Raw genomic sequence first — 25,091 nt, forward strand, 5'->3', positions numbered from 1 at the left:
ACTTTTTCGTTTAAACAATCAACGGGAAGCACGAAACGTCCACACAAACTCTGTACACCTACCTAATTAATATTTTTCTTGGTCTTGAAATCTAACTGGTTTTAAATGAAATAAGAGAGCAAGGTGCTAAAGCTGGCCAAGGACACTGAAAGGATACAGCGTTAACCCCCTACCCACCAAAGAAGTTCCAGGACTAGCACAGAGGGTGAAGCCGTAATCTATACTGACTCTTATTTTTCTCCCCCCTCAGGTACGAAAGATACATTTAGTTGGGGGAAAAAGACACACACACGCAGAGTAAGAGTGTTATCATTTCGCTTAGCTTTTATATAATTGGATGACTCCTGTAAATAAATACTCTTCAGAAAGAAATTTGGATTCACTGAGATTTAATATAATTGATTTCTAAATGTGGCCAAGAAGAAATTGGTATGCTAGAAATACAATGTACCATAACATCAATGGTGCTTGCACTTATATTCAGAGTTCAGGACACATAAATTGGCCCCAAACCAGAGATCTGAAGAAAATAAAGGAACAGAAAAATGTGGAAAAACAAAAAACCCAACAGTCTTCTCCAAATTACACCCTTTAGATTATACTCAAATGATTGTGAAAATAGAAATTTCAGAGTATGTGTCAGAACCACCACCATAACTATCCACACACACACACACACACACACAATATAAACAAAAGAAAACTTTCCTCTTCCACTATTTTACATGGAAGATTCTGGTTCTGAGGGTCTTGGACTGTGTATGTGTGCTGGGCAGAGGCCCGGATGGACCAATAAACAACACTGCATGTACAGGTTTCTGCCCAGAAGGAGCAGCATCCGTACCACTATAAAAAGGGGTGTTGGGGCTTCCCTGGTGGCGCAGTGGTTGAGAGTCCGCCTGCCGATGCAGGGGACACAGGTTCGTCCCCCGGTCCGGGAAGATCCCACATGCCGCAGAGCGGCTGGGCCCGTGAGCCATGGCCGCTGAGCCTGCGCGTCCGGAGCCTGTGCTCCGCAACGGGAGAGGTCACAGCAGTGAGAGGCCCGCGTACCGCAAAAAAAAAAAAAAAAAAAAAAAAAAAAAGGGTGTTGAGATTCACTGGTATGAGAAACTGTTCGGCCAGGGAGTTAAAAAAAAAAAAAAAATCCCACCAACATTAAATAAACGAAAAGGCCGATATGTCTAAGCAGAGTGATGCTACCCATTTACTGCTTGAAGCCGGCACTCTGGCAAGTAGGAGACAAAATGATTATTTAAAAGCTCCTTTTTTATCTCTGTAGCACCATGCAGGTCTCAAATGAACCTTTCACCGGGACACCAGAGATGTTAACACTCACCCTCCAAGATCCAATTTCAACCAGCGGAGCTGTTACCTAATCCAGCAACCATCACATATGATCAGGTTCCTGCTCCCCTGATGGGTGTCCTGCGCCCTCCCTAGCCCCCGCCCCTCTATGCTCCCTACCCAACAGCTTTTACTGAAACAGGTTTTAAAGGGAAAATTCCCCTGTTTATGCCAGTACATACAGGGTTTTAATAGTCAGATCTGTACACTTCCACTACCAAAAATGAAATCAACTGCGGTGGATTTGCTCTCCACGGAGGGTCACCCGACAAGATATTTAACCCTTTCGGTAATCATTCTTCAATAGAGTTTCCTTCTCACAAATCTAACCCCTCATGGAAGAGACCGGCCAAGACAGGTAAGTGATGTATATAGAAATTGTCACATGCCCTTTAAAAAGCACCCGATGTCATGGTCTACCTTGCTGCCATCACTGGCCCTGGGGTTCTTTGGTGAACCTCCCAAGATAAGGAGGCTGTCAGAGCACTGTCGGAGCTGCTCTCACAACTGGTCTCCCGCTGTTCTTTCTTTATTTTTCTTCACACAAGGAGAAAAACAAACCGAACCCAAAGGCAGTTTCGAGATCCTTGCCAGGAGGGCCACGAGCGGGTTGTTTTGTCCTTGGCTGAGCTGTGACATGGATCCGGAGCAGCTCCAGACAATACCCACTAGAGGGCACTCTTTCTTCACCAAGGACTGGTTGGACTGGGAGGGTCCGGCTGTTTCCTGTCCCAGGTTATTTCAGAGCTGGGGAAAATGCCCCCCGCTTAGATTCATACTTCCACGTCTGGGGCAGGCAGCAGGGGAGGAGGGCAGATCTACAGAGAGGGCTGTCTTCAGATTCGGACAGCAGTCCAGGGACCCAAAGCCGGGCTGAGAGATAGAGAGAGATGATAGAGATAGACAGCCAACAGACAGGCGGTTTGGGAAAGGGCATGAGGCGTTCTCCCCAGGATGGGAGCCCTCACACTTTCTGGCCAACCTCTTTGCTTGATTTGAAGGCACGAGACTTAACCTCCATGCAATTGTTCCACTGTCCACGAGCTGTTCGTCAACATACATGACCAGGAAAGCTGGGGGAGGGAAGCTCTGCCAGCCTCACCCCCAGCCCTGCTCTGCCATCTCCCAGGGGGTCAGAACTTTGGACAGAAGTACTGGGACAGAAATCCATTGTCCTTGCATTTTTTAGAAATAGAACAAAGTGCCTGCCTCCTGAAAATATCACAGTTAACACCTTTTATTTGTTCAGAAAGTACTTGTGCGCAATGAATTGCATCACCTTATAAAACATGAAGGAATATTCCAAACTTAGAGAGTAGATAACTGCAGGTTACAAAGGCAAAGTAATTTCCCCCAAATCAAAGCAAACGGGACAAGCCACGACTAGAATCTAGGTCTTCAACTCTTAGACGCTTTACCCTCTACTACAACGTTAGGATTCTGACTGTCACAAATGGTAGGCAAGTGGATGCTATTTCAATTCTGCGTATGTGTGCGTGTATGCACACACACACAAACGCACACACAAACTGTCTTTTGAGGCCTAGGTCATGACTGACACTCTAGGCAGAAGACAACCAGATATGAGGTAGGGAAGGAAGTTGTTCCTACTGACTTCTTAATTTCTTTACAATTTCCTCCAAATCTGGTCCTCTTCAATTACTTCTTTAGGCCAATAGGACCATCATGATTAGAGCCACTGGGCCGAGTGATAGAATGCCCTCTTCCATCTCAGCCAGAAGAATCCACTTACTACAGTCCCATCCTATTTCAAATCTCAGCTCAAAGTCCTTCTCCATGAAACCCACCCAGACAACAGCTAAAAAGGAGCTCCCTTGCCTCTGAGCCACCAGGGCAAGTACTATCTACACCACAGCCACAGCACATCTCAGAACAACCAAGGTCACACCTGCCGCCTTGAGAGCAAGGCTGTGAGCTTCTGAAAAGCAGTGACAACCTGTCCTACATCTACGTATCCCCCCTATGACCACACAGAGCCTCTGGCACTGAGCATCTATTCAAGCATCTCTTAATATATGAGAAAAAGGGAAGGAGGGAAGGATGCAGGATGGTACTCTCCGATGCTCTCTGCCTCGGTCCACTGTCCTTGGCGAGGCAGTTCCTTAGATGGGCTCTTTCTCCCTCTGGTCCAGTTACAAGTTGGACCAGAGTCAGCTACTAGTAGAGGGCCTTTCCCTCTGTCACCTCTTCCACCCCCACTTCAAACATCTGTCAAATCAGCCTGAAAATTCTAAGTAAGCAAATCTACACAGTCATTAAGCCAGAGCCTCCGGAACGCGCAGCCTGGTATGTCCCCAGTAAGCCAACATTATCCACGATGAAGGCTCTGGGTTTTGGGGAGAGCCTGGCACATGACTGGTACCTGGGGAAGAATTCCTGGGAGGGCTGAGAGTGGCCCACAGTGAAGGGGCCACACATACCATGTCACCCGAAGCGAGCCCTCTGAGGAATGCTCAGTTCACTTACATCACTAACTGAGGGCCTCTGAGGTGCCAGGAACGAGGTGGGTGCTGGGATTTCCAAGAATCATGAGACCCGGGCTCTGGCTTCAAGAAGCCCAGGGTTTAGACTCCTCTAGTCCCCTCTTGCACGCTACACCAACTGCCCTGAGGCCTGTGGTGGGCGCATAATGTTGTCAGAGTTGGTGGTTGGCAACCAAAAAAGTCCCAAGGGATACACACCCTCTCTTCCTTCCTCCAGTTTCCTTCATTTCCCACAAGCACACCTGTACCCACACATCATAAATTCCTAGCTTGAGCTGAAAAATACCGATGACACAATTTGATTCTTCTGAACCAAAGATGGGACCGACATCTGATGTCAGTGGCTTGAAGCTCAGGGTAGCATGTCCCAATGTTTTTCACCCCCTAATTCTCAACCCCTTCGTTTGTTTGATGGACAAGCGTTTTTGTGTGTTTTGAAAAGAGTCTGTCCATCCAACAAATGGAAACGATTAGCAATGTGATTTCCTGAATTTTACAAACCAGCATTAGAGACAGCTGTCAGTCAGTGCTTCTGGATAGCATGGAAGAACGAGTTACCACCTGAGTGGAGACCATCCAGCCTAGGTGGAGATCTCTGAGGCTACAGTTGCCTGGAGCAGATGTGTCAGATGAGAAGGCCAAGTTCATGGAGACTTCAAGTGTGACAGCCACCCTCGGACTGCCAGCTGTTTGTCTCTTAGCCCTTTAGAAGCTTAGGGACACCAAGGTTGGGACCCACGGGTCTAGGGTTTCTTATGGCATCACCAGGGGTTTAGACATGAAGATAAGATGTCTTCTAGGCCTTTCAACTTTTCGTCTTGGTTTGTTAGGCAGGTAGACCAAGCAAGGAGACTTGAGGGCTTTAGTCAGTTGACAGCAAGACTTTGAGATTCCTCAAGCATTTCATCCCACAAATATTTATTGAGCATCTCCTATGGTACCAGGCACTGTGCTGAGTTGCAAAATAAAATTGGTCGAGCAGGGACCTTAATGATACACTCATTTTTTCACACTTACCATCCACGACTACGTGCAAGACTTTCGGAGAAGTTTTAGGGCAGGAGGTGAAAATACAAATATATGACACTCTCGAGACGGTTTTACAGATTTTTGTTGTGGTGGTGGTGGTTTATATCTTTGGGTCTTCTTTAGAGAAACATGCCTTGCTTTTCTTGTCATCCCTTTTTCTGGGCCAGGCTTTGGCAGCCCTGGTCACATGCATTTTCTACTTCTCAGGAAACACTCGGGCATGGATCCCGTCACACGTCCCCTGCTTGGCACACGGAGCCTCCTGGGCCAGCTGGCAGACAGCAGGCTCATGTGCTGGGCAGCAGACTCCTGCCTTCCTGGACAGGTGCCGGCTGCCTGGGTGAGGGGCACTGGGCCTTAATAGCTCTAGCTTGGACTGCTGCACGGGGAACCCCTTGGCCTAAAGAGTTATTGCAGAAGTTGGTAGGAGGGCATGACGTCACACTGGGCTTGGCCTCAGACTGCCATGCTTAAAGGGGTGAGAGAAGAAGAAAAGCTCCCCGGGGAGGACCAGCACAGGGTGTGAGAGGCCCAGACGGCACCCGGTAGCTCATGATGCAAGAAACGGTTTCCTACCCAGTTGTACACAAAAAGCATGAGAAATTGGGAGCCACTGGTTGGCAGCTTGCTGTGCAATCCCAGAGATGCAAGCTTCTCCCTGCAATGGTAGCTTCTCAAGGAAGTGACCACGGAGAAAGAGATCGCTCACTATTCTCTTGCCTTAAGATGAAAATGTTCTGTAGCTTGGAGTCTCAATTAGGCACCTAGCACATTGCCTGCAAGTGCTAATTCCTGACAGATTTCCTCTCCCATTAGATTTCAATATCCTCCCAAAGTGTAAGGGCCCAAGCCCTCTTCTGTCAGCTCTGTAACATGGCACGAAGGAAGGACACTGGTACAAAGCCAGGTCCAAGGCTCCCACTGCATGACCTTGCCTCCCTTAAGCTCAGTTTATCACCCGACCGTCAATAATAATATCAACCACGCCACGATTCTTATTAAAGGATTAAATAAGGTTATTTTTACAAAAGCACATGTCCGTGCTTGGTAACTGGTAGGTTTTCAATTGTTGGTTAAATCTAAATCAATTCCATCGATAAAGGTCCCTTTGGGAAGAATAAGAAAGCAAGATAGATTTAGGGTTAAGAGTTTGGTTTTCATATATTAGGAATCAGCAAGGCAGAAGGAACCAGGCTAAGTTAATGAGTGTACAGACACACACACACACACACACGCACACACGCACACACGCACACACACACACACCCTACCTCACTGTGCTGTGCTTCCAAGGCAAGCTCAGACTGACACCATCAAGCCCAGGAAATCGATCCTCAGCTCAAAGAATTCATTTCAAAACGTCTTCTTCTTTTTTCTCCTCTTTCCCCCTCTTTATGTTCCTTTCTTGCTATTCTTCTCCCAAGCACATTAAGAATCCCACTTCCTCTGAAGCCTGGTGTGTCCCCTCTTTACAAGAGCCCCCGGCTTTAGTCTACCTAAGCCAGAAAGCACCCTGACCTGGCAGAGCTCACACTGTAAGATGCAATCCTCCTAGAAGGCTGAAAAGACCCTTCTGGGAACCACTCAGCTCTGAAGCAATCTCACCTTGTGTCAGACAAGCTAGCCTGGATGTCCTCTTTAATGGTTGCTTTCAAATTTCCATTAAAAAATAAATAAATTATAACCAGAAGGGAGCAAAGATTCTATTCATGATCAAGGTTTGAAGAAATGTGTTTCAGTTTCGACTTTTGGGTGGGATTCAGACCTCACAGTCATCCCTTTCTGCCGGGACATAGAGAAACTCCACACTCAAAATATTAAGATAATTGGATACTGCCACATTTGTATCATGTGTGATCTTATCATCTTGACATAATTCCACTGTCTTAGGACTACGAATGCTTTTCTAGCTCCTAGTGACTAGCGGTGACTTGCATATTTTCAAGTTCAATCATAGCAGAATTTTTTTTTTTCCTCCCACCTTCCAAACGATTTCCTCAGAACTAAGTTTGAAAAAAAGAGCATTTTGTTCCCACAAAAATCTTTCCGGTTTTTGAAAATTACAGAATAATTCAACGGCAGGGTTCCTAATACAATGTGCTGTTGATTTTGAGGGGTCCTTACGGAAGATAGTGATAACTTAGCTAACTTGCTTCATGATTATTTCCAATTCCACAAATCACAGAAGACACATACTTCTACTAATAGTACACCTCCATCCTCTGGAGGAGGCTTACTCTCTAACAGGCGGGAAAGGGACACCTCTGCCAGATGACCTCCACAGACAGAGGTGTGCAGACCAAGGACAGAGGGATGTCATCACAGTTGGCAGACAGCAAATTCTAGTCAGGGTCAGACACAGGGCCTAGAATCAGGAAATGAGGTGAAACATTCTGGCTGTCTCCATCCCTTCGGCCTCTTTAACTTGGTCCTTCTACTTCTCCCTCCACTGGAACACAATTTCTTTGAATCTATAAGAGGATGGAAAAGACTCGCTGAATCTCAGGACTACCGTTACCACTGCAACTAACACTGATAATAATAAGATCACTTCATGTAAATGTGTGCTTTACTAATATTTTTCTTGAGATATGAGATGTGATGGAGCATGTGTCTCTCTCCTGTATGGGACCTAGGAGAGGGGACAGCTAGGAAAAGGGCCTGGCAGAGAGCTTTGGTACAAAGATGAAGGAAAAGGATGACCTGCTGGTTTCTTCCAACACATTCCTCTCCATGGACACAGAACACTGATTTTTAGTTAAGTTCAGGGTCACTGGGAGGAAAGACAATTTCCAGCTTCCCTTGCAGCTAGATGTGGTCATGCCTCCAGTGACAAAATTCCAGTTAGTGATAGATGAGTAGAAGCTAGATATAAAACTCCTAGGAACGTCCTTAAAAAGAAGGAATGCCTTTCTTGCCTCTTTCTCTCTTTTCCTTTTGCTACCTGGAACATGAATATAATGGCTGGGGCTCTAGCAGCCACTCTGGGCCATGAGTTGACCTGGGGAACAGAAGCCACTAGAGAGAGAAACCAGATAGAAGTTCTCATATCCTACAGACCAGTCTGTGGTCACCTTCAGACTATATGAAAGTAAGAGAGAAATAAACTTGCATTTTGTTTAAGCCAAGTTGTCTTGGGAGTTGGGGAGGTTTTTGTTTTGTTTTATTTGTGTTTGGCAGCTCAACCAATCTAAGCTAATACAAGCTATTAAGAAAAAAAGAAAGAAAGAAAGAACTCTAGAAGGCAGAGTGATTTCTTGTTGGGTAGAATGTTACAGAGGAAATTAGAAAGAGGCAGATTTAATAACTAGAGGCAAGTCACAGAAAAACCTGAGAAGCCACTGGGGAGAATTTCTCCCTGCAAAAAAAGAGAAGGTTTAGAACAGATAGAAAAAGCCTTGATCATTAGAGGGGTCTCTCTTGGGTATCACTCCGGCTATTAGCAGAAGTGGGAGAAGATCTGGGAAGCCTGGAGTTTGGAGCAGGGGAAGGAGAGGCCTCCTGGTCGGGGTGTTGGATGGCCTGGAGGAGTGTAGTCTGAACCAGGAAAGAGAGGGGTGGGTGGTGAGGGGTGGCTGCGTGTGGAAACCCGCCAAGAGTACTCTGCCACCTCTGTGACAAAGGAAGCAAAGTGGGGATTCCATCTTGACCAGAGGAAAGCTAAGGCAGGCTAAACTGTCATCCTAGAAGCAAATGTAAGAGCAGTTGCAATATGTGAGACCAAGTTCTAACAGATGACTTTCGGCTGCTGGAACTTGCCCACCTACATACAGCTAGTATTGGGATATTTTCCTTACACCATAGTAACATAATGTTTGTACTCTAACCAGCCTGCTGGATTTGCCAGCTCCAGAGAACTGGAAGAGGGACACAGGAGAAGGGAAAGAGAAATCCCAGTGCGGCCCACTTAGAGAAGAAATCACCTCCGTTCGCTTTGGTGGTAGCAGAAATTCCCCAGCGGAAGGACTCCGGTCTATTTATGGGCATCCCAGGTCCATTTCAAAACACCTGCCAATTAGCTTTCCTTTTTCCATGACCACAAACAACACCTGTGACCCCAGACAGTCATCTCACAAATGTACACAAGGTCAGTCAGGGTCCTTCAGGGAGGGTATGTGAATGAGCCATCACCACTCTTTACAAAAACCACCCGAAGCACACGTCTTGCTGCTAATGAGTCACCGGTGTCATTCTCAGACACCAGGGGCTGCAGAAACCGCAGGCACACAGGCTACAGGAGAAGCAAGAGGCTTTTTCTGCTCCTCAAAACGTTCTGAGTCGCCTCTGAAGGCACCAAGTCTTTTCCTGATGAGGAAGGTTGGAAGGCAGGACAGGCTGCTGGCTGTGTCTAGAGTCTCATCCTGGGCAAGAGGAGGAGAATGCTGAACAAGAAATGCTGGTTGTGGTGGTGGAACGGGGGGAGGACGCTGAGATGATGAGCTCCAGATTGCAAAACACGCCTTCAGTCATCACTAGCCTGGTCTCACCATAAAGGAGAAACGTGTCATGGGGACCAAGAAAGGATTGGCTTAAGAGGGGCGTGACATTTCTGCTCTGGGGAAGAGTCCACGAAGCCATCATTTCCAATCTTTCCCGTCTCAGCACCTGTGCCTTTCCTTGGGGAATGAGCTCCGCAGTGGCTCTGAGCTCCTGGGCTGTCCTCCATGGTGTCCCCTCTTCCCACCAGAGTCCACGTGGCCGAGATCTCGGAAACATAAACACCTGGCAGTCAAATGGGTTTCACTTTTCTTGCACTTGAGTGTAAGCGTTCAAATTCTACCCTGAGCAAGCATTCTCAAACGCCGATTCAAGTTTCCAGGGGGACATCTTAAAGGAGAAGTCGATTTCAAGTAAATGATTGCAACTTATCGAAAATAATGTGCTACTGAGCGTCTGCGGCAAACATCCTGGCAGGCAGCAAGGGGAAGCAGCGCTGAAGCAGATGGGAGCGATTAGGCTCTGATTTTCAGTCGGCCTTTTTCTTGTTGGTGTTGCTTTTACATCCTGGTAAAATCAGGAGGTAGGGGAGAGAAGAGAGAAGCGTTCTCTGGACCATTCCTTCCTTCTGTGTGCTTGCGATGGAGCCCCCCCCCACCACCAAGAACTCTCACACAGGAGGTGCCCTCCCTCTGTGGGGAGGTACGGTGGTCATCATGACCATCATCATCAAAAAGCATTTAGCACCACGAGGCACTCGCTAAATACATCAACGGTTGACAGAGAGACAGATGATGGAGATCTTAATTTTCCTTTAAAGATCTGCCTCCCTGAGGCTGGGCCTTATTTACTGTGGTTCTTACTACACTTATCTGAAAAGATATCTTGTTTTCTCTTCTACTAAGTGAGCCGGCATCTCTCCAACCCACAAAATATCTCTTAACTGTTCCACCAGGCTGATGTCACCATGGTCCTACTAGGCCCCTCCATGACGGTACATCACTGGCAAAGTGCATCTATTTTGCTGAGGACACGGAGGTACAGAGTGCTGATTGCCCAGCAAGTCCCCTGCAGTAAAGAGAGGAGACCCCACCTGTCCCCACTTCATCAGAGGCCCTTACAGGACCTCGTGCTCTTTGGGGTAACAGATACACAGTCATCTCAGAAGCCAACTTTGCTTTTCTCCTTGGGAGCTGCTTGCTTTCCAGTGACACTCTGACTCTGCCAGACTGGTCATGTCCACTTATGTCTAGGGACAGCCTTACAGCTCCGTTAAAACAAAAATCTCTCAGCCTGCACAAAGTGCTGCCAGCCTGCACAATTTCACCAACACGGCCATCCCAACAAGGACCCAGGCTGGTCTCTTGGTCAAGCAGTCACTCAACAAACATATGCTGAGTATCTACTCTCTGCTGGGTCCTGTATTTCAGCTGGAGAGACTCGACCAGAAATAAGAGAAGTCTGCAGAATCATGGGGAAAAGAGAAGCATCGGCTGATAACACAAAGTGAAAGTAATAGGTGTGTGGACAAATGGTAAGGCAGCCATGGAAACAGGGATATTTTCTTGTGGGGGAATGAAACTTCAAAGCAATTTGCCAAAAATAAGCTCATTTGCTTGTACTCTCACCTGAACATTATGGGGTATTATTAACCCCTTTATTCGGATGGGGGAATGGAAGCACAGTAGATTCAGAAGGGCCCATGGGCACACAACTAGTTCTGCAGTGGACTCACTGCCAGGGCCTTCTCTCTACATCCCAGCCGCCTCCAATCTTAGCTGGGCTGGTAGCAAGCAAGGGCCAGAGCCCTGAAGAAAGCACAGGGCTGACCCAGGACGCTAGGGCCTGAATTAGCAGCTGGCAACTTTCACAGGTTGGAGGTCAGTGTGAACTTTCATGCTGCCTTTTGCAGAATTTCATTTCCTCTGCTCTCCTGAAAGAGGCTAAACCAAGAAAAGCTACTAACAACACACATGTGGTTTTCCCAGCGTCAATGCCCTCTGCCCTATTATGTCTTAAAGTAAACCGAAAAGTCACAGAATTGTTCATACACCAAAACCATCAGTTTGCAGTTGTGCAAACCTTTTTTTTTAAAGCTGAATTTGTCTTCACTTCTTGTGACAGGAGATGTGGAAGTGAAATTTAAGGTGCTGTGCTGTTGCTGTTTGGTAATGTGTGGAGATGGGTTGCTGGCACGTGACCTTGGTTTCAAGGTTTGATATCACACAGTAGGAGACACCCTCCAGTTCCAGGTTCTGTTCCCAATTTGCAAAGCAGAACTGCAGGGCCATCTCTCTGCCTTCATATGCTACCAAATGACACTTAGACCCATAGAAAAATGAGGAGAAAGGTTCTTTGACGTCCTCCAATGAAAGAAGCGCTTAGCACTCGCATCAAGATGGTTGAATGTAGTCTTCTCTCTCTTTTTGAAATTAGACAGAGATCGTTCAAGTCTTGTTTATAATATGGGGTATGAATGCGGAATAAGAGCAAAATTAAAATGTAAAAAAGATGGCTGAATGTGCATATATATATGTATATACATATATACATATATATACATATATATATATTCATTTTGCCTGGATAAAATAAAAAAGTTATAGAATTATTCTCAGCCTTTCCTTCTCATCTTCAAACATTATCTCAAACCCGTTATGGAACCATGACAACGTTAGGAAAACAACTAGCTAATTTAAAAATTCTGTAAACCAATGCAAATGCTGTGTATGCAGTTCCCCCCAAAACCGACTTTGGTTCCTGGAACCCTAAGGTTCCACTGACCTCCATGCAAGGCCAATTATTTGGATGATTTTGGCATTTATTAACTATGCTAGTAAAAGCTGTTTTAAAAAAGGGATGGGGCGTGGTGGCATTTGAAAGTGGCCGATGTAAGCCCTATACAGGGTATAAAACTACTACTTGGTGCTAGCTGCCACCTAACGGTTTTGCAGGGGTGGGTGGACCTACACTCTTACACTTTTAAATTCCCTTCTGTTTTCCTGCCCAAATCTAAATACTTTTGCTACTTTTGCTGCTGGTCTTAAAACTCAGGACAGCAGCAACACATGTAAGATGAGATAGTTGCCCAGCCTTGAAGTGACAGGGATGGAAAGAAATATGAACAGAATAAAAAGCAGAGATCTTCTTAATTGCTCTCTGCCTTACTGCTATTCATGCTGCTCTGTGTTTGGTAGGACCCTAGACTCTCAAAAGGCATTAGTCTGTGCTTATGTCCCGTGAGAAAATGCTCACAGCTAGTTCTGCGGTCAGAGGCAGAGTCTCTGGGATTGCAGGATCACTGTTCCTTTCTTCACTCTAAAATAATTCTGAGATTATCTCAAAGATGCTAAGGTGAATTTCAAGGTATGGTTTTCCCAGACAATTATTTTTTGGATAGCCAAGCATTTACTCAGTTCATGTGTAGAAGTGGAAAGACCCCATTACTTGCCCCTCCATCATCTAAGTGACAGCACCCACACTCTCTCACATACACACTGGGAACATAGGAACGTACAATCCTGGGATCTCGGGTAGATACCCTGTCTTAAATTTTAACTGAAATTTAGAAGTTCAAGCCATGTACACAATGATGGGTATACTAAAGGTATAGGTTTATCATCCCTTAAAATTAAAGAAGAAAAAGTTAATCAATGCACGTCAAAGAAACTTTTCATTGCTGAAATTAGACTTAAAAACTTTGCACTCGCTTTCCACAGCTCTGTGTTATTGTACAACAACCCTCTGTGTGGATCCTTTTGGATTTTTCCTAGGAGTATAAATTAAGTCCCGAAGAAAAAGAAATCCCCCAAGGGGGTACAATTTATCCATTTGGAGACTATGCTGATCTTTAAAAGACATCGATTTCCCTAGAAAAGGTAGAGAGGGAGGGAGAGATAAAATAACTCTCAAGATGTTTGTGGATCAAGAAGCATTACCCTGGGGATTCCTTGGAGGCCCAATGGTTAGGACTCCTCGCTTTCACTGCCGAGGGATCTCTGGTTCGATCCCTGGTCAGGGAACTAGGATCCCAAAAGCCATGCAGCACGGCCAAAAAAAAGAAAAGAAAACAGAAGTGTTACATAGACCAGACGCCCAGTGGTTAGGACATAATACAGTGGCCCTTCCTCCTAAATCATATGTCACGGTGTCCTTCCTAACATGTGACTTGGCTTTGCGGTGTTGCTGTCCTGCCTTTAGCTGGCCATGCCCTTTACATCGAAGGAAACACCCATGTCCCTGGGGATTTGGAGTCTCTGCTTCCTGGAAAGAATAGCAGGAAAGAAGGAATACACGTGCGGTGAGCTATGATAAATAGCTAACAATTTCTATTTATTCTTGGGTACAGCTCTTCTTTACTGAAATACAGTTAATTAGGTTATTCATTCATTAAATCAAAAACATCACTTCTTGAGGGCTTACCATGTGCCAGGTAAGTACTATGTGTACTGGGGACACAGAAATAAAAGACAAAATGCCTGCCCTAAAGGAATGGACCGTTTCATGGAGAAAAGCTGACCAATAAATAGAGCATTAAAATGCCCTGGTGTGGAGGAAGTTTACCCTCCAAAAGGCCTCTGCTTGTGATATGATCACAATTAAGCCGTGTTGACATTCATCCTAATTTCCTTACTCCAGCAAAGGCTGTCACATATTCAAATACACAAACAGACACCAACATATGCTGGCGCAGTGGTGGACCAAAGCCAGGGACCAGGTGTTCACATTTACCTGTAACTGTTTCAGCCTCACCTCATCCCCACGCCGTTAAGTGCAGCAACTACTTGCAGGACTTAAACAATTAAGAGCCACTATTAAAAAGAACCTCAGCTCTGCATCTGAGGACACAACACCCCACCCTCTCTCCCCGAAGAGCTGCTTCAGGGAACGGGGTGCGGGTAGGGGGACCACGAGAGTGCAGCCAGCATCCGTCCCACCAACATCCCCCGCAGACAACTGTAACACATGCACTTCCTCCTCTGTGAAGTATCAGGGCTTCATAGCCTGCCCCCAAGCCACAAGCTGCACACCAGACCAGAGGTGGGCTGGGAGGGAGAGACAAAGGTGGTTTCAAGGCTTTTGTGGCTTTGAAGAAAACATCTCTGAATGTGAGAAAGCATTCAAATGGTCTTGCAGGCATCCCGGCCCTGTGGTTGGGCACTCCTGGGTCTGTGGCTATTGCGTTCACCTCAGGCTCAACTGCATCCCACTGTATTCCTCTCTCACTTAGCCCTCGAGACACCGCACCACTGGGATGGCCCTGCAAACCTCATCAGAAACGTGAAGAGTCTGGGGCAGTGATCTTTCACCCTTGATCTTTGACAGGGCGTCCTGAAGGCAAAAGTCTCAGACTCTTGAAATCTTATCTGGTTCCTTCCGGTACCAGAGAAGAAAAGTAAATATTTAGCCACGGGCGCAGAGGTTGAGGGAGCAGCAGCTGTAATCAAGACTCTGTTTCTCACCCCTCCCGGATCCGAGGTGAAGCCTGATCCCCCCACCCCTCCCTGACCCCTCTGTGCAAGCTTACCCGGGGCAGTAAAGCACAGACTCCAACCAGCAATAATTCCACATATAAACAACTCTTGCTAGGCATGAAGCACACACCAGACAGTAATCAGCTTATCTAATAGAACAGGCCTCTTTTCCTAACGCAGAGGAGGATTAGTAGGCTTGAATTACAGCCGTGAAGTGTAATCAAGCCCTGATCGACACTGGCAAAGGATACTGTATATTCCTGCTGGGCCACGGGTTGTTGGCGCGATGTGGTGTACCTACAGGGGACGGAAAGGAAATGCTTGCGATGGTAATGACTCTGGGAGAAAAATTAGATTAAAGCTGGTGCCCATGGCCTCCCTCTACCCCTTCCAGTCTTTGGAAGGTCTTAAAGTTACTGCATTTGAACAGATTTTGCAGGTCCATGGAAAATATACTCTCCCCCTAAATCGTAACCAAGGGTGAACTCCTCCCTCGCTTTTGGTCACAGAAGCCACTTCAGCGGTATCTGTGACACAGAGCCCACGCTGTCTCTAACCACAGTGAGGGCTACGGCATGGTGCTGTGCAACCCACTGGGGGCTGGAGGCGCAGGGGGGACACAGCTGACACGGAAATCACAAAGGAATCTGTACTGGGCCTCAGAAATCCAAGGACGTATTGATAATTTAGGAAACTCATTCTCACTTTGAAGATGCTAAACCAACCCAAACCAGCTAGGAGCTGCCTTTTCTATCTCCCGCCACAGAGACTTCTCATCTCATTTGGGAGGCCGGCATTTAATGACATGCTTGTGGAAAGGACATCTTTATTTAGTAGATTCCATGAGAGGAGACAAAAATTTTTTTAAAAAAATCTGAATTTGTTGAAGCTTCCCAAAGGGCCCTGTACCTGACTTAAAAAGGAAAACATCTTACTTAAAGTTTATTTTCTCTTGCTCTGTCACTTCTCTGTGAGGAACTTCCTGTCACATCCTCTTCAGAGCAGCCCTCTGAATTCAACAAACCAGTGGCCTTCTCTTCTAAAGGATAGAGAATCACAGCCCCCTTTGAAATTCATCTGTCTTGCCATCTAGCCTTTTCTCCTATTCATGTTTCTTAAAGATCAAAGAATCCAAAGTGGACCTAACATTTTAGGAAACTGCCTCCGCACAGCATGAGGAATACTAGGAGAATCACTTCCTGACCTTCCTGAGTCCTGGACCTCCCTCTCGAGGTGGATTCACCGCACTGACCCTGCAAAGATGCTGGTCACCTCTGCCCTGCCCCCAGAGGTCCCTCGCCAGGCCTGCTTCTCTCTCATCCAACCTCACCTCAACTAATTCTTTCCAACACCTGCTTTTCCATGTGTTTCCAACACCTAATTCTTTCCAGTACACTTAGCAGGTGTCTCATGGTGACTTCATGAATGCCCTCTAGAGATACTCCACAGGTGAGGAAGGAGAAGCAAGGTGGTGGGGGGGGGGGTATAGGTAAAGGCTGTAAAATGATGTGTGTGGACCACTAGTCCTGCCCTTCCCATCCTCTTCCTCACCAGCTTATCCCTTAAGACACAAACCCCCCAAAACACTCTCCACACTTAAACACAGCGTGGAAATCCCGCAGCAGAGATGTTGAACTCTATGGTCTCTGACACGAAATTTTGAAGCCCAAACTGTCAGACTCTTCAACAATTGATAAGTGCACAAAACTAATGCTTAAAGCACTTGAATAGACTACAGTATAACTGCCAGTACACATGAGATACACATGTGCCTGTAGGTAAGTGCTGAGTTGAGTGGTTTCCCCAGTTCTGTCTATCAGGGGGCAACCTATCCACCAAGACTTGAAGATAAGAGGCAGCGTCTTTTCAAGGGCAGTGTGTGGTAACTGTATTTAAGAGCTGGGTCGGGGAAGAAAAGAGCTCTATTCAATGAGGGACATGGGCTGAAGATCCTCTGAGAGATGAAAATTCATTCCAAGATGCAACCAAAATAACTCTAGGGTTCAAAATTGTGCTGCCAACACGAAGGCTGAGAACCACTGCTCTTAGCGAGACAAAGCCACCAACGGCAAGAAGGAACCCAGCTTTATCAAGAACGTCCTTGGTGATGAGTTAAGCTGACCTGACCTGACGTTAGCTCTGATAGCCAAGGAACAGTTAGGGCTGAAGCCTGGAACTGGATGTGATCAGATCTGAGAAATCAGACACTGAGTATGAAATGCCTCTCTGGGTCTGAGTCAGCGGCATCTCCCCTCTCTGACAGGCCCCACCACTTACCTTGAGCCCGGCGTGCACTCAGGGGTTGCCTCAATGACGAGTGCCGCTAGCTCAGCTCAGACTTCCAGCCAGCCTCTGTGTCATCTCTGGGGCCCTCCAACTGGCCTTTCAAACCTCATTCTAATATCTCCACCCAAAAGAGTGTGCAGGGCTGCAAAGTGTTGTCCCACCACGCCAGTCCTCTTGAGGGGTAGTGTGGGCAGGGGAAGGGGAGGGGGCAGTGCTGTTCACGAGCCATCCTCCAAGCCACATGTCCAGTTTCTATTATAGCTTTCCAAATGGATATGTGATCCTGATAATGAGTCGCTCTTTGCACCCAAGTGAGTTAACACTGTCTGCAAAATGGGCCCGTTGCCTCTCCCTTCCAGGCCTGGTGTGAGCTGTATCGACACACTCCCCCAAAGCCCTCTCAAATGTATTTTCCCAGCTGACATCTTATATTTTCCCATCAACAAGCATGCTGTCAGAGTGGCTTGTCAGTGGTGTTGCATCTTTGGCTAGGATTTAAAATGTCTAAAAGGATTTTAAACCGTATGCTCTCTTAAATACAGACTTTGTTAAATTTAAAAAAAAAATTGCATCGCTGAACCCCAAAGGTCTAATGGCAAAGAATTTGGGTAGAGTAAACCTGTTACAAATTACATCCTGTGGGGGAAAGCATTGCATAATGAGAAGGTGTTGCTGCTGTAGGCATCTGTCTGTGGAGTTTCCTATCTGTAGCTAAAATGAATCTCGCAGCATCTTTCTGCTGAGTTTCCTATCTGTAGCTAAAATGAATCTTGTGAGAGCCACCAGGTGCTTTTGTGAACAAGGGTGATCAGACAGAGGCACAGCTTGAGTGCTTGAGATCAGTGGGGTTTTTCCTATTCTTGGGGTAGGGCCCAAACTTGAATTCAGCCCTACCTTGCCCTACACAGATCTCGGGTTTCTACATTCCATTCTCCTTCCCTCATGTTCGCCCAGCCCCCCTTCCGGCCTGGAGGCCCGCTGGGTCTCAGGCAGACAGGTCTGGCGGGGGCAGATGGGTAATTTTTCCTTTCAGCTTTAATGGCTGCTATTAACAATAAGTTGCCCTGCCCTACTGATGGCTCAACTTTCAGCTTTTTCTCTGATTGCCTATGAGTAACACTGTGTCACACGAGCTGTGTTTAACAGAGGTGTAATAAATGCCAAAGAAGAAATATTACCCCAAATAAAAAATAGTTTGTCCCCGTGTGGCCAGGATCTCATGACTCACAACAATGTTCATTTCAGCTTCCAGCATAATTTCCATTTGCATTTTTTTTAAGGGTCTCCGGGGGCTTTAAAAAAGCTGTTTAAGAGAAAAGACAGAAAGACTGTAGTGATTGTCAAGTTTGGGGATTTCTGCGCTCAAGAAAAACAGTTGCTGCCTGCAGACAAGAGACAGACTGACAAGAGAGGAGAACCCTATGGACACAGAGGACAGAGAGAGGCAGGCAAGAAGCTAATTACTGATGGTCTGCCTTTGGTGAAAGGCAGGCTGCCCTCCTTGGTGTGGTTCAGAACATGGGCTTTGGCGACCAGGAGAAAGAGATGGTGGAAGGGAAGGCTGGACCCCCCTCTACCTCCCTCGCCCCCCGTACACACACACACACACACACACACACACACACACACACACGTGCAAACTCACACCCTCGGGGCAAGAAAGGTATCAAGTTCTCATTTAGTTGCAGGAAAACTCTGTTCTCCTTTTGATAATAAGCAAAAAATACCGCTATGTTTTTCAAATAGTAGCCGGTTAGAGCTATTCCGATCCCGAAGAAAAAAGCAATAAAATCTGAAATCCCCTGGTGGTCCCTTGGTTGAAAACGTGGGCAGGAAGTATTCCAAATCCTCAAGGTTTTCAGGGAGAAGGAAGATGGAGATGGAGGGAGGGTGGAGGAGGGCTCACAGAGGCCTGGGAGTGAAGTGTGCTCCTTGTGTGAAAGCTGGCATCTTAAGGCAACAGGATCAAGAGGTATCTACTTTTAAACTGGCTTTGCCTTTGAAAGGGATCAGCTACACGCTGCCCACACAGCAGTCTGGAATGAGTGGATGCGTGAGCCCCGCTGGTACTGGCCTAGGCCTCCTCACCTCCTTCTCTGCACATCTCTCCTGCCTGTGTAATAAACACCAAATCCTCACTGTGCATCTGAGTAAGGGGATTTAGAGACATCAACAGTAGCACTTGACTTCAGAAAGGCACTCTGCTCAGAGTTTCGGAGCCGGCAGTGTTAACTGGTAGAGATGGTGATAAGCTCCAAAAGTTATGACCCAAAGAATAGACGGGCAAGTAGGATAACTGCCTGGCCATACCCTACAGAAGGCCCAGGACGACGGTGAGCCCACATAAATGCAGAACGGCTGCAGGCATCGTCTGCAAGACAATCCGGGCGATGAAGCATGGCAGGAAAAGGGAAGAGAGTGGCTCCAGCCTGCCTTGGTCACTACGGGAAGAGCACACCCACCAGCCTGTGAGGCCGAGGGCAGCTGGGGCACAGGAGGTGACTCTAGTGATTGTACTGAGTGATTGTAGTGATGCCACAATCAAGAGGTGACTACAGGGACTTCCCTGGTGGTCCAGTGATTAAGACTTGGCGCTCCAGTTTTCATTGCGCTCGGCGGTTCCCCGGATCTGTCTCTTGCTTCAACAGTGTTTGGACGGAACAGACCCAGGGTCGCCCTTTCTTCCAGCCTCCGACCACCCTCCAACCTTCGGAGTCAGCCACTCATCTATCCACCCTCCAACCTTCGGAGTCAGCCACTCAGCTGTCCTCGGTCACCGGGACCAGCCAACACCATTTTTTGAGCCGAACTCCTTATTACCGATCAACCATGAGCTCCCAGATTCGTCAGAATTATTCCACCGAGGTGGAGGCCGCCGTCAACCGCCTGGTCAACATGCATCTGCGGGCCTCCTACACCTACCTCTCTCTGGGCTTCTATTTCGACCGCGACGATGTGGCTCTGGAGGGCGTGCGCCACTTTTTCCGCGAATTGGCCGAAGAGAAGCACGAGGGCGCCAAGCGTCTCTTGAAAATGCAAAACCAACGCGGCGGCCGCGCCCTCTTCCAGGACGTGCAGAAGCCATCTCAAGATGAGTGGGGTAAAACTCAGGACGCTATGGAAGCCGCCATTAAAATGGAGAAGAACCTGAACGAGGCCCTTCTGGATCTGCATGCCCTGGCTTGTGCCCGCGCAGACCCCCACCTCTGCGACTTCCTGGAGAGCCACTTCCTAGATGAGGAGGTGAAACTCATCAAGAAGATGGGTGACCACCTGACCAACCTCCGCAGGCTGGCTGGTCCCCAGGCTGGGCTGGGCGAGTATCTCTTCGAAAGGCTCACCCTCAAGCACGATTAGGAGCCTCCGGAGCCCAGTGGCCTTTGAGGAGCCCCTCTGGTGTCAGGGCTTCTGCCCGAAGCCCCTCTCTGCAGCCAGTAGGCAGCTTGTTAACCACACTGGAGCCCTCTCCCAAGCCTTGGACCAAATGGAAACAATAAAGCTTTTTGCAGCAAAAAAAAAAAAAAAAAAAAAGACTTGGCGCTCCAAATGCAGGGGGCCAGGGTTCGATCCCTCGTCAGGGAACCAGATCCCGCGTGCTGCAACTAAGACCCGGCATAGCCAAATAAATAAATAAACAAATATTTTTTTTAAAAAAAAGAGGTGACTACAGACGGAAAAGCACTGGTTTTTAAGTAAGATCGATGTCCTTGGTCTGCCATGCTTGATATCTGTGATCTTGGGCAAGTCATTTTACTTTATTGATTAAAAACCATAGCTGGGACACAGAGGGTTCCTTAGGTCATTTTTAAAGGTCTCGGTTGTTAAGGCACGTCTCTGGAAAACCAGCCATTGTCTAAATGGGAAGAGCTCGTCAGACAGCCTTTGAACAGGTTCGGATGCCTTTTCTGCTATAGCGCTTTACACACTACCAAGATCTTTCATGTTATCTCACCTACAGTATCTCATCTGAGCCTCACATCCATCTTCAGAAATTGATCTTGGATACCCATTGTTTTGGAAACTGGTTCAGAGAGGGGGAAATCAGCGCAGGTTTACACAGTTCATGCAAGTCCAGTTCTTCAAAGTCCAGGCTCTTTGCACAATCCTGGGCTTACGCCCTGCTATTCGGAGAAGCACGGACTGTGTGTGTACGAGCAGGAGGAGGTACTGGTGTCACGCCAGTTACCATGTTGTGAGCTGGAGTGGGGAGTACAGAGGTAGGGAGGTGGGGTAGGTGCAGGCAAGTGGAGAGTGTGGCGAGATACACGGACACGGCGGAAGGCAGTGGGGCAGGCTGGCAGCGACTGGACCCAAATCCCTTTCAGTAGTTCAGCGTCTCATCACTTATGTAACAGTTATTCATAAACCATTCCATTTTGTGCCATGGTAATAAAACTTGGCTCAAGGTCCACATTTGGTTTCCTGAATTTCCAACTCAAACCCTAGCTTCCTGGTTATAATGATATTATTTGCGTTTGTACGGCATACACAATACCTCATCTGATCCTTATGACAGGACCAGTTCTATCAGGCCCATTTAATAAATGACAAAGTAAGACTCCATTATGCGAGAGATGGAGAAGAGCGCATGACCCAGGTGCCTTAATTAAGGGCAAGGTGTTTTCTTTCTTTCTTTTTTTTTTTTGCTGTACGCGGGCCTCTCCCTGTTGTGGCCTCTCCCGTTGCAGAGCACAGGCTCCGGACACGCAGGCTCAGCGGCCACGGCTCACGGGCCCAGCCGCTCCGCGGCATGTGGGATCTTCCCGGACCAGGGCACGAACCCGCGTCCCCTGCATCGTTAGGCGGACTCTCAACCGCTGCGCCACCAGGGAAGCCCGTGTTTTCTTTCTTTATAGGGTCTTCTGAGCCTAATTCTTTCCTTGCTTCACACTACCCCTCTCAGGGCCTGAGTCAAAGATGGAAAGGCTTCTGAAGTTAGAGGATTGTGTCTTCTGCTCAGCTCTGTAGGGGCCACAAAATGAAAGGAACCAGAGTACAGTTCCACAATCTGGGCCAGTCTCATTCATCCAACCTCTGTGGGATTCTTCCTGATCCCCCAAACTTTAAGCCAGCAAGTTCGAGTCATTAGTAATGGAGTCCAACACGTATATGCAAGTTGAGGCAATGGACCTGATGTTTAAATTAATTTGAGTGGACTTCTTAAGGAATGTGCTCTTAACTCCCGCAACTAGGCTGACGATACTCAGGGTCCGAGGTGGGGCAGTGAGTCAGAGTGGAGTGGCCAGAGAAAATGACAAGAAAGTTAAGTTGGTCTGCTGGAAGAGTCGATATGCTTCTCGCCTGACTGGGCCACACTCAGCCCAAAGCGACTGTCCTTGCTGGCTGGAACCCTTCTATCGGGGACCACTGGGTTTCACACAATGGAGAGGCGATGTGGGTATCAATCCAAGTCACATTTGGAAACATTTAAGGGAGTAAAAGCTAAGTTACAAAGCAGTACTCAGCCTCCACAAGGACCTAGTGGATACTGACAGAGTCCCCCCTCTGGATGACAGGGTTCCTACAAGGTGGAGAGGTTGCTTTACTTTGCAGGCCCTATTCTCTACATCTCTGGCTCCCTGTGTTGGAATTGCAAATAGGATGGGCTATCTAGTGAATGAGGAGAATATAGCTTTGGACTTAGCCTTTAAGCTCTACCTCTATCACTTATTGGCAGGGAGGCCTGGGCTGACATCTCGGGGCTTCTTTCCTCAATTGTAAAATAAAGTTGGCAGGGCTCTCCGTCTACAGTTCTGGTGAGCCCCTAGTATATGGCCTGTGTGAAATAAATGTTAAGGTTTTTTTTTCCCCCTTTTCATGTCCCTTTTGATGGTATGATTCAAAAAGAGTACTAAATGAGAGTACTGAATGAGAAAAACTGTCTTTGTTAAGTGGGCACATCCGCTGATGTGAAGATAAAGGGGGCCAAAACATATATATGTACATATATGTATAAGTAGAAGAAGATCAAAAAATACCCTCCTCCTTCAGAAGATGGAGAGTTAAACCACATTCCGGTTCAACAATATGAGTCCTTCGTTTGAAATCTTGTTCTATTTAAATACCCTGTGGCTTTCGCAGCAATTTCATGTTTTACTTAATTGTCCAGAGTGGCAGATGTGATTTTTGTATAAGTTTCTATCCCATCTGTTTTTGTGCTAGAAATATATGTGGAAGGTGCTGGGACTTCTACATAAGGATGGGCCTTATCTACACTTATAATAACACGCTTACGAACTTGAAAATGAACCCGATCTGAGTTGGCAGTGAGTACAGAAGGCCCATTTTTTGACGTTTGTGCTGCCTCCCACTTCTCCATTCTCTCCTCTGCTCCAGATTAGAATTCTTCAGGAATGACTAATAGAGATATCTTTCCTTATGCAATGGAGAGTTAACACGTTCCTGGTACATCTACACAGACAAGCGGATGCAAGGCACCACCTCCATCCTGCACCCTGTACGCTGCTCCTTTTCAGCCCCAACATGGGCATATGCCTCCTCTCCACTCCTGTTTAGGGGAGCTCTGATAAACCTTCTAAGATAAAAGGTATTCCTTGTATTCTAAGCCAAACCTCCACACTGGGCTGGCTTTCTGGGCAAGGGACCTGTGCAGTCACACAGGGCCCCATGCTCGGAAGGTCCCTGCATTAGGTTTAATGCTCTGATGTCACCATCTTGAAATTCTTAATAATTTTTGATCCAGGGGTTCACATTTTTGTTTCGCTCTGGGTCCCCCAAAATTATAGAGTCAGTCCTGCTTCAAAGTATATTTTCTTATTAAAAACTATTTTGTAGTCATGGAAGCAACCTAAATGCCCATTGACAGACGAATGGATAAAGAAGATGTGGTACATATATACAATGGAATATTACTCAGCGAATACAACCCATTCATAAACTGGAACCCACCGATAGGGAATATCGAACTCTAGAAAAGCCTTTACTTTTTATACCCAAACGGGAGTCAGAACACTTGGGACAAGGCCACATCTCTGCGTCTCGCTAGTGGCCTGACCTTGAACAAATGTGGTGCCTCTTCTCTCTTAGCCCCAGATTCTCTCATTCATTTCTTTCAGAACCCTTCACAGAGCCCAGGAAATGCTTGGAACAGGGCTTGGTTGGTGTTTCTTGTTTGCAAAACGGGAGTGATGATGACGACGATGATGATATTAATACTAATAATATCTGTACCTCAATAAGAGAGGAAGTGAGGATAAAAGAGATAAGGAAACATAAGTGCTTAGAAAACTGTAAAGTGCCAGGCCAGGCAGATATTATTCTTACACCTGCAGATGATGATACTTTGTGTTTCTACAGCCAATGCTCAGTACGGCTGTTCCTCTAAGGTCTTCTCTTTAGCCCCTTCATCCAGCCACCCTTAATGTGTCCTTCTAGGTTCTGTTCAACTCTGCATGTATTAGTCTTCCCCCTTCTCTGCTTCTGGATATCTTCTCTGAATGAAAACGTACGGCTCCATAGTTACTGTTGACACCCTACAAGTCACAGGTTTATTAAAAATCATCGTGGCTATCAGTTGTTCCACATACTGTTTTCTCATTGCCTCTGAGAGTTATCCGTCCAAGGGCTGGGACCACATCTTACCCTTCTCTTGTACCCCTACGGCATTTGGGACTTAGCTAGGGGCAGGGAACAGGTTCATAAATACTTCTTAATTTAATGAAACAAGGTAAGCAGAGTCAATGAGGATAGCCCATAAAGCCATTGCCATGATTTTGCATAACAGTATTTTAAGGGGCATTTCACATCCTGACGCTGTATCTGACTCACAGTGACACAAGTTTCCATGGTACCCTGGAAATAGGATGGTTTTATAATCAGACGAACCTAAGGTATATTCTGACTCCTCTGCCTCTTATTAGCTGTCTGACTCCGGGCGAGTTAGTTAACTGCTCGAAGCCCTAGTAAGGAAAGTGGGGAGAATCACATTTATCTCACAGGATTGCCATCAGATTAAAACGAGTTAACGTGTGTGAAGTCATTAGACTAGCTTGGC

General features: G+C 46.9%; 2 protein-coding genes across 7 annotated transcripts in view; one reads left to right on the forward strand and one right to left on the reverse strand.

The window, feature by feature from the left end:
* PBX1 (PBX homeobox 1) overlaps positions 1–25,091 on the reverse strand; it is a 283,269-nt gene that overhangs the window by 59,974 nt on the left and 198,204 nt on the right. Inside the window, exon 1 of one of the 6 annotated variants that reach the window (XM_033409752.2) lies at positions 13,256–13,396. The exons of the other annotated variants lie outside the window; for them this stretch is intronic. The gene's annotated coding sequence lies outside the window, so the exon portion shown is untranslated. Of the gene's footprint in view, positions 1–13,255; positions 13,397–25,091 lie in introns of those variants that run through there. 6 annotated transcript variants of the gene reach the window in all.
* Positions 19,676–20,575, forward strand: LOC125962169 (ferritin light chain). Its single transcript, XM_049702456.1, has one exon. The coding sequence runs from the start codon at positions 19,907–19,909 to the stop codon at positions 20,432–20,434; it is 528 nt and encodes a 175-aa protein (XP_049558413.1). The 5' UTR covers positions 19,676–19,906; the 3' UTR covers positions 20,435–20,575.

The sequence above is a fragment of the Orcinus orca genome, chromosome 1 (assembly GCF_937001465.1).
Source record: "Orcinus orca chromosome 1, mOrcOrc1.1, whole genome shotgun sequence".
Lineage (NCBI taxonomy): Eukaryota > Metazoa > Chordata > Mammalia > Artiodactyla > Delphinidae > Orcinus > Orcinus orca.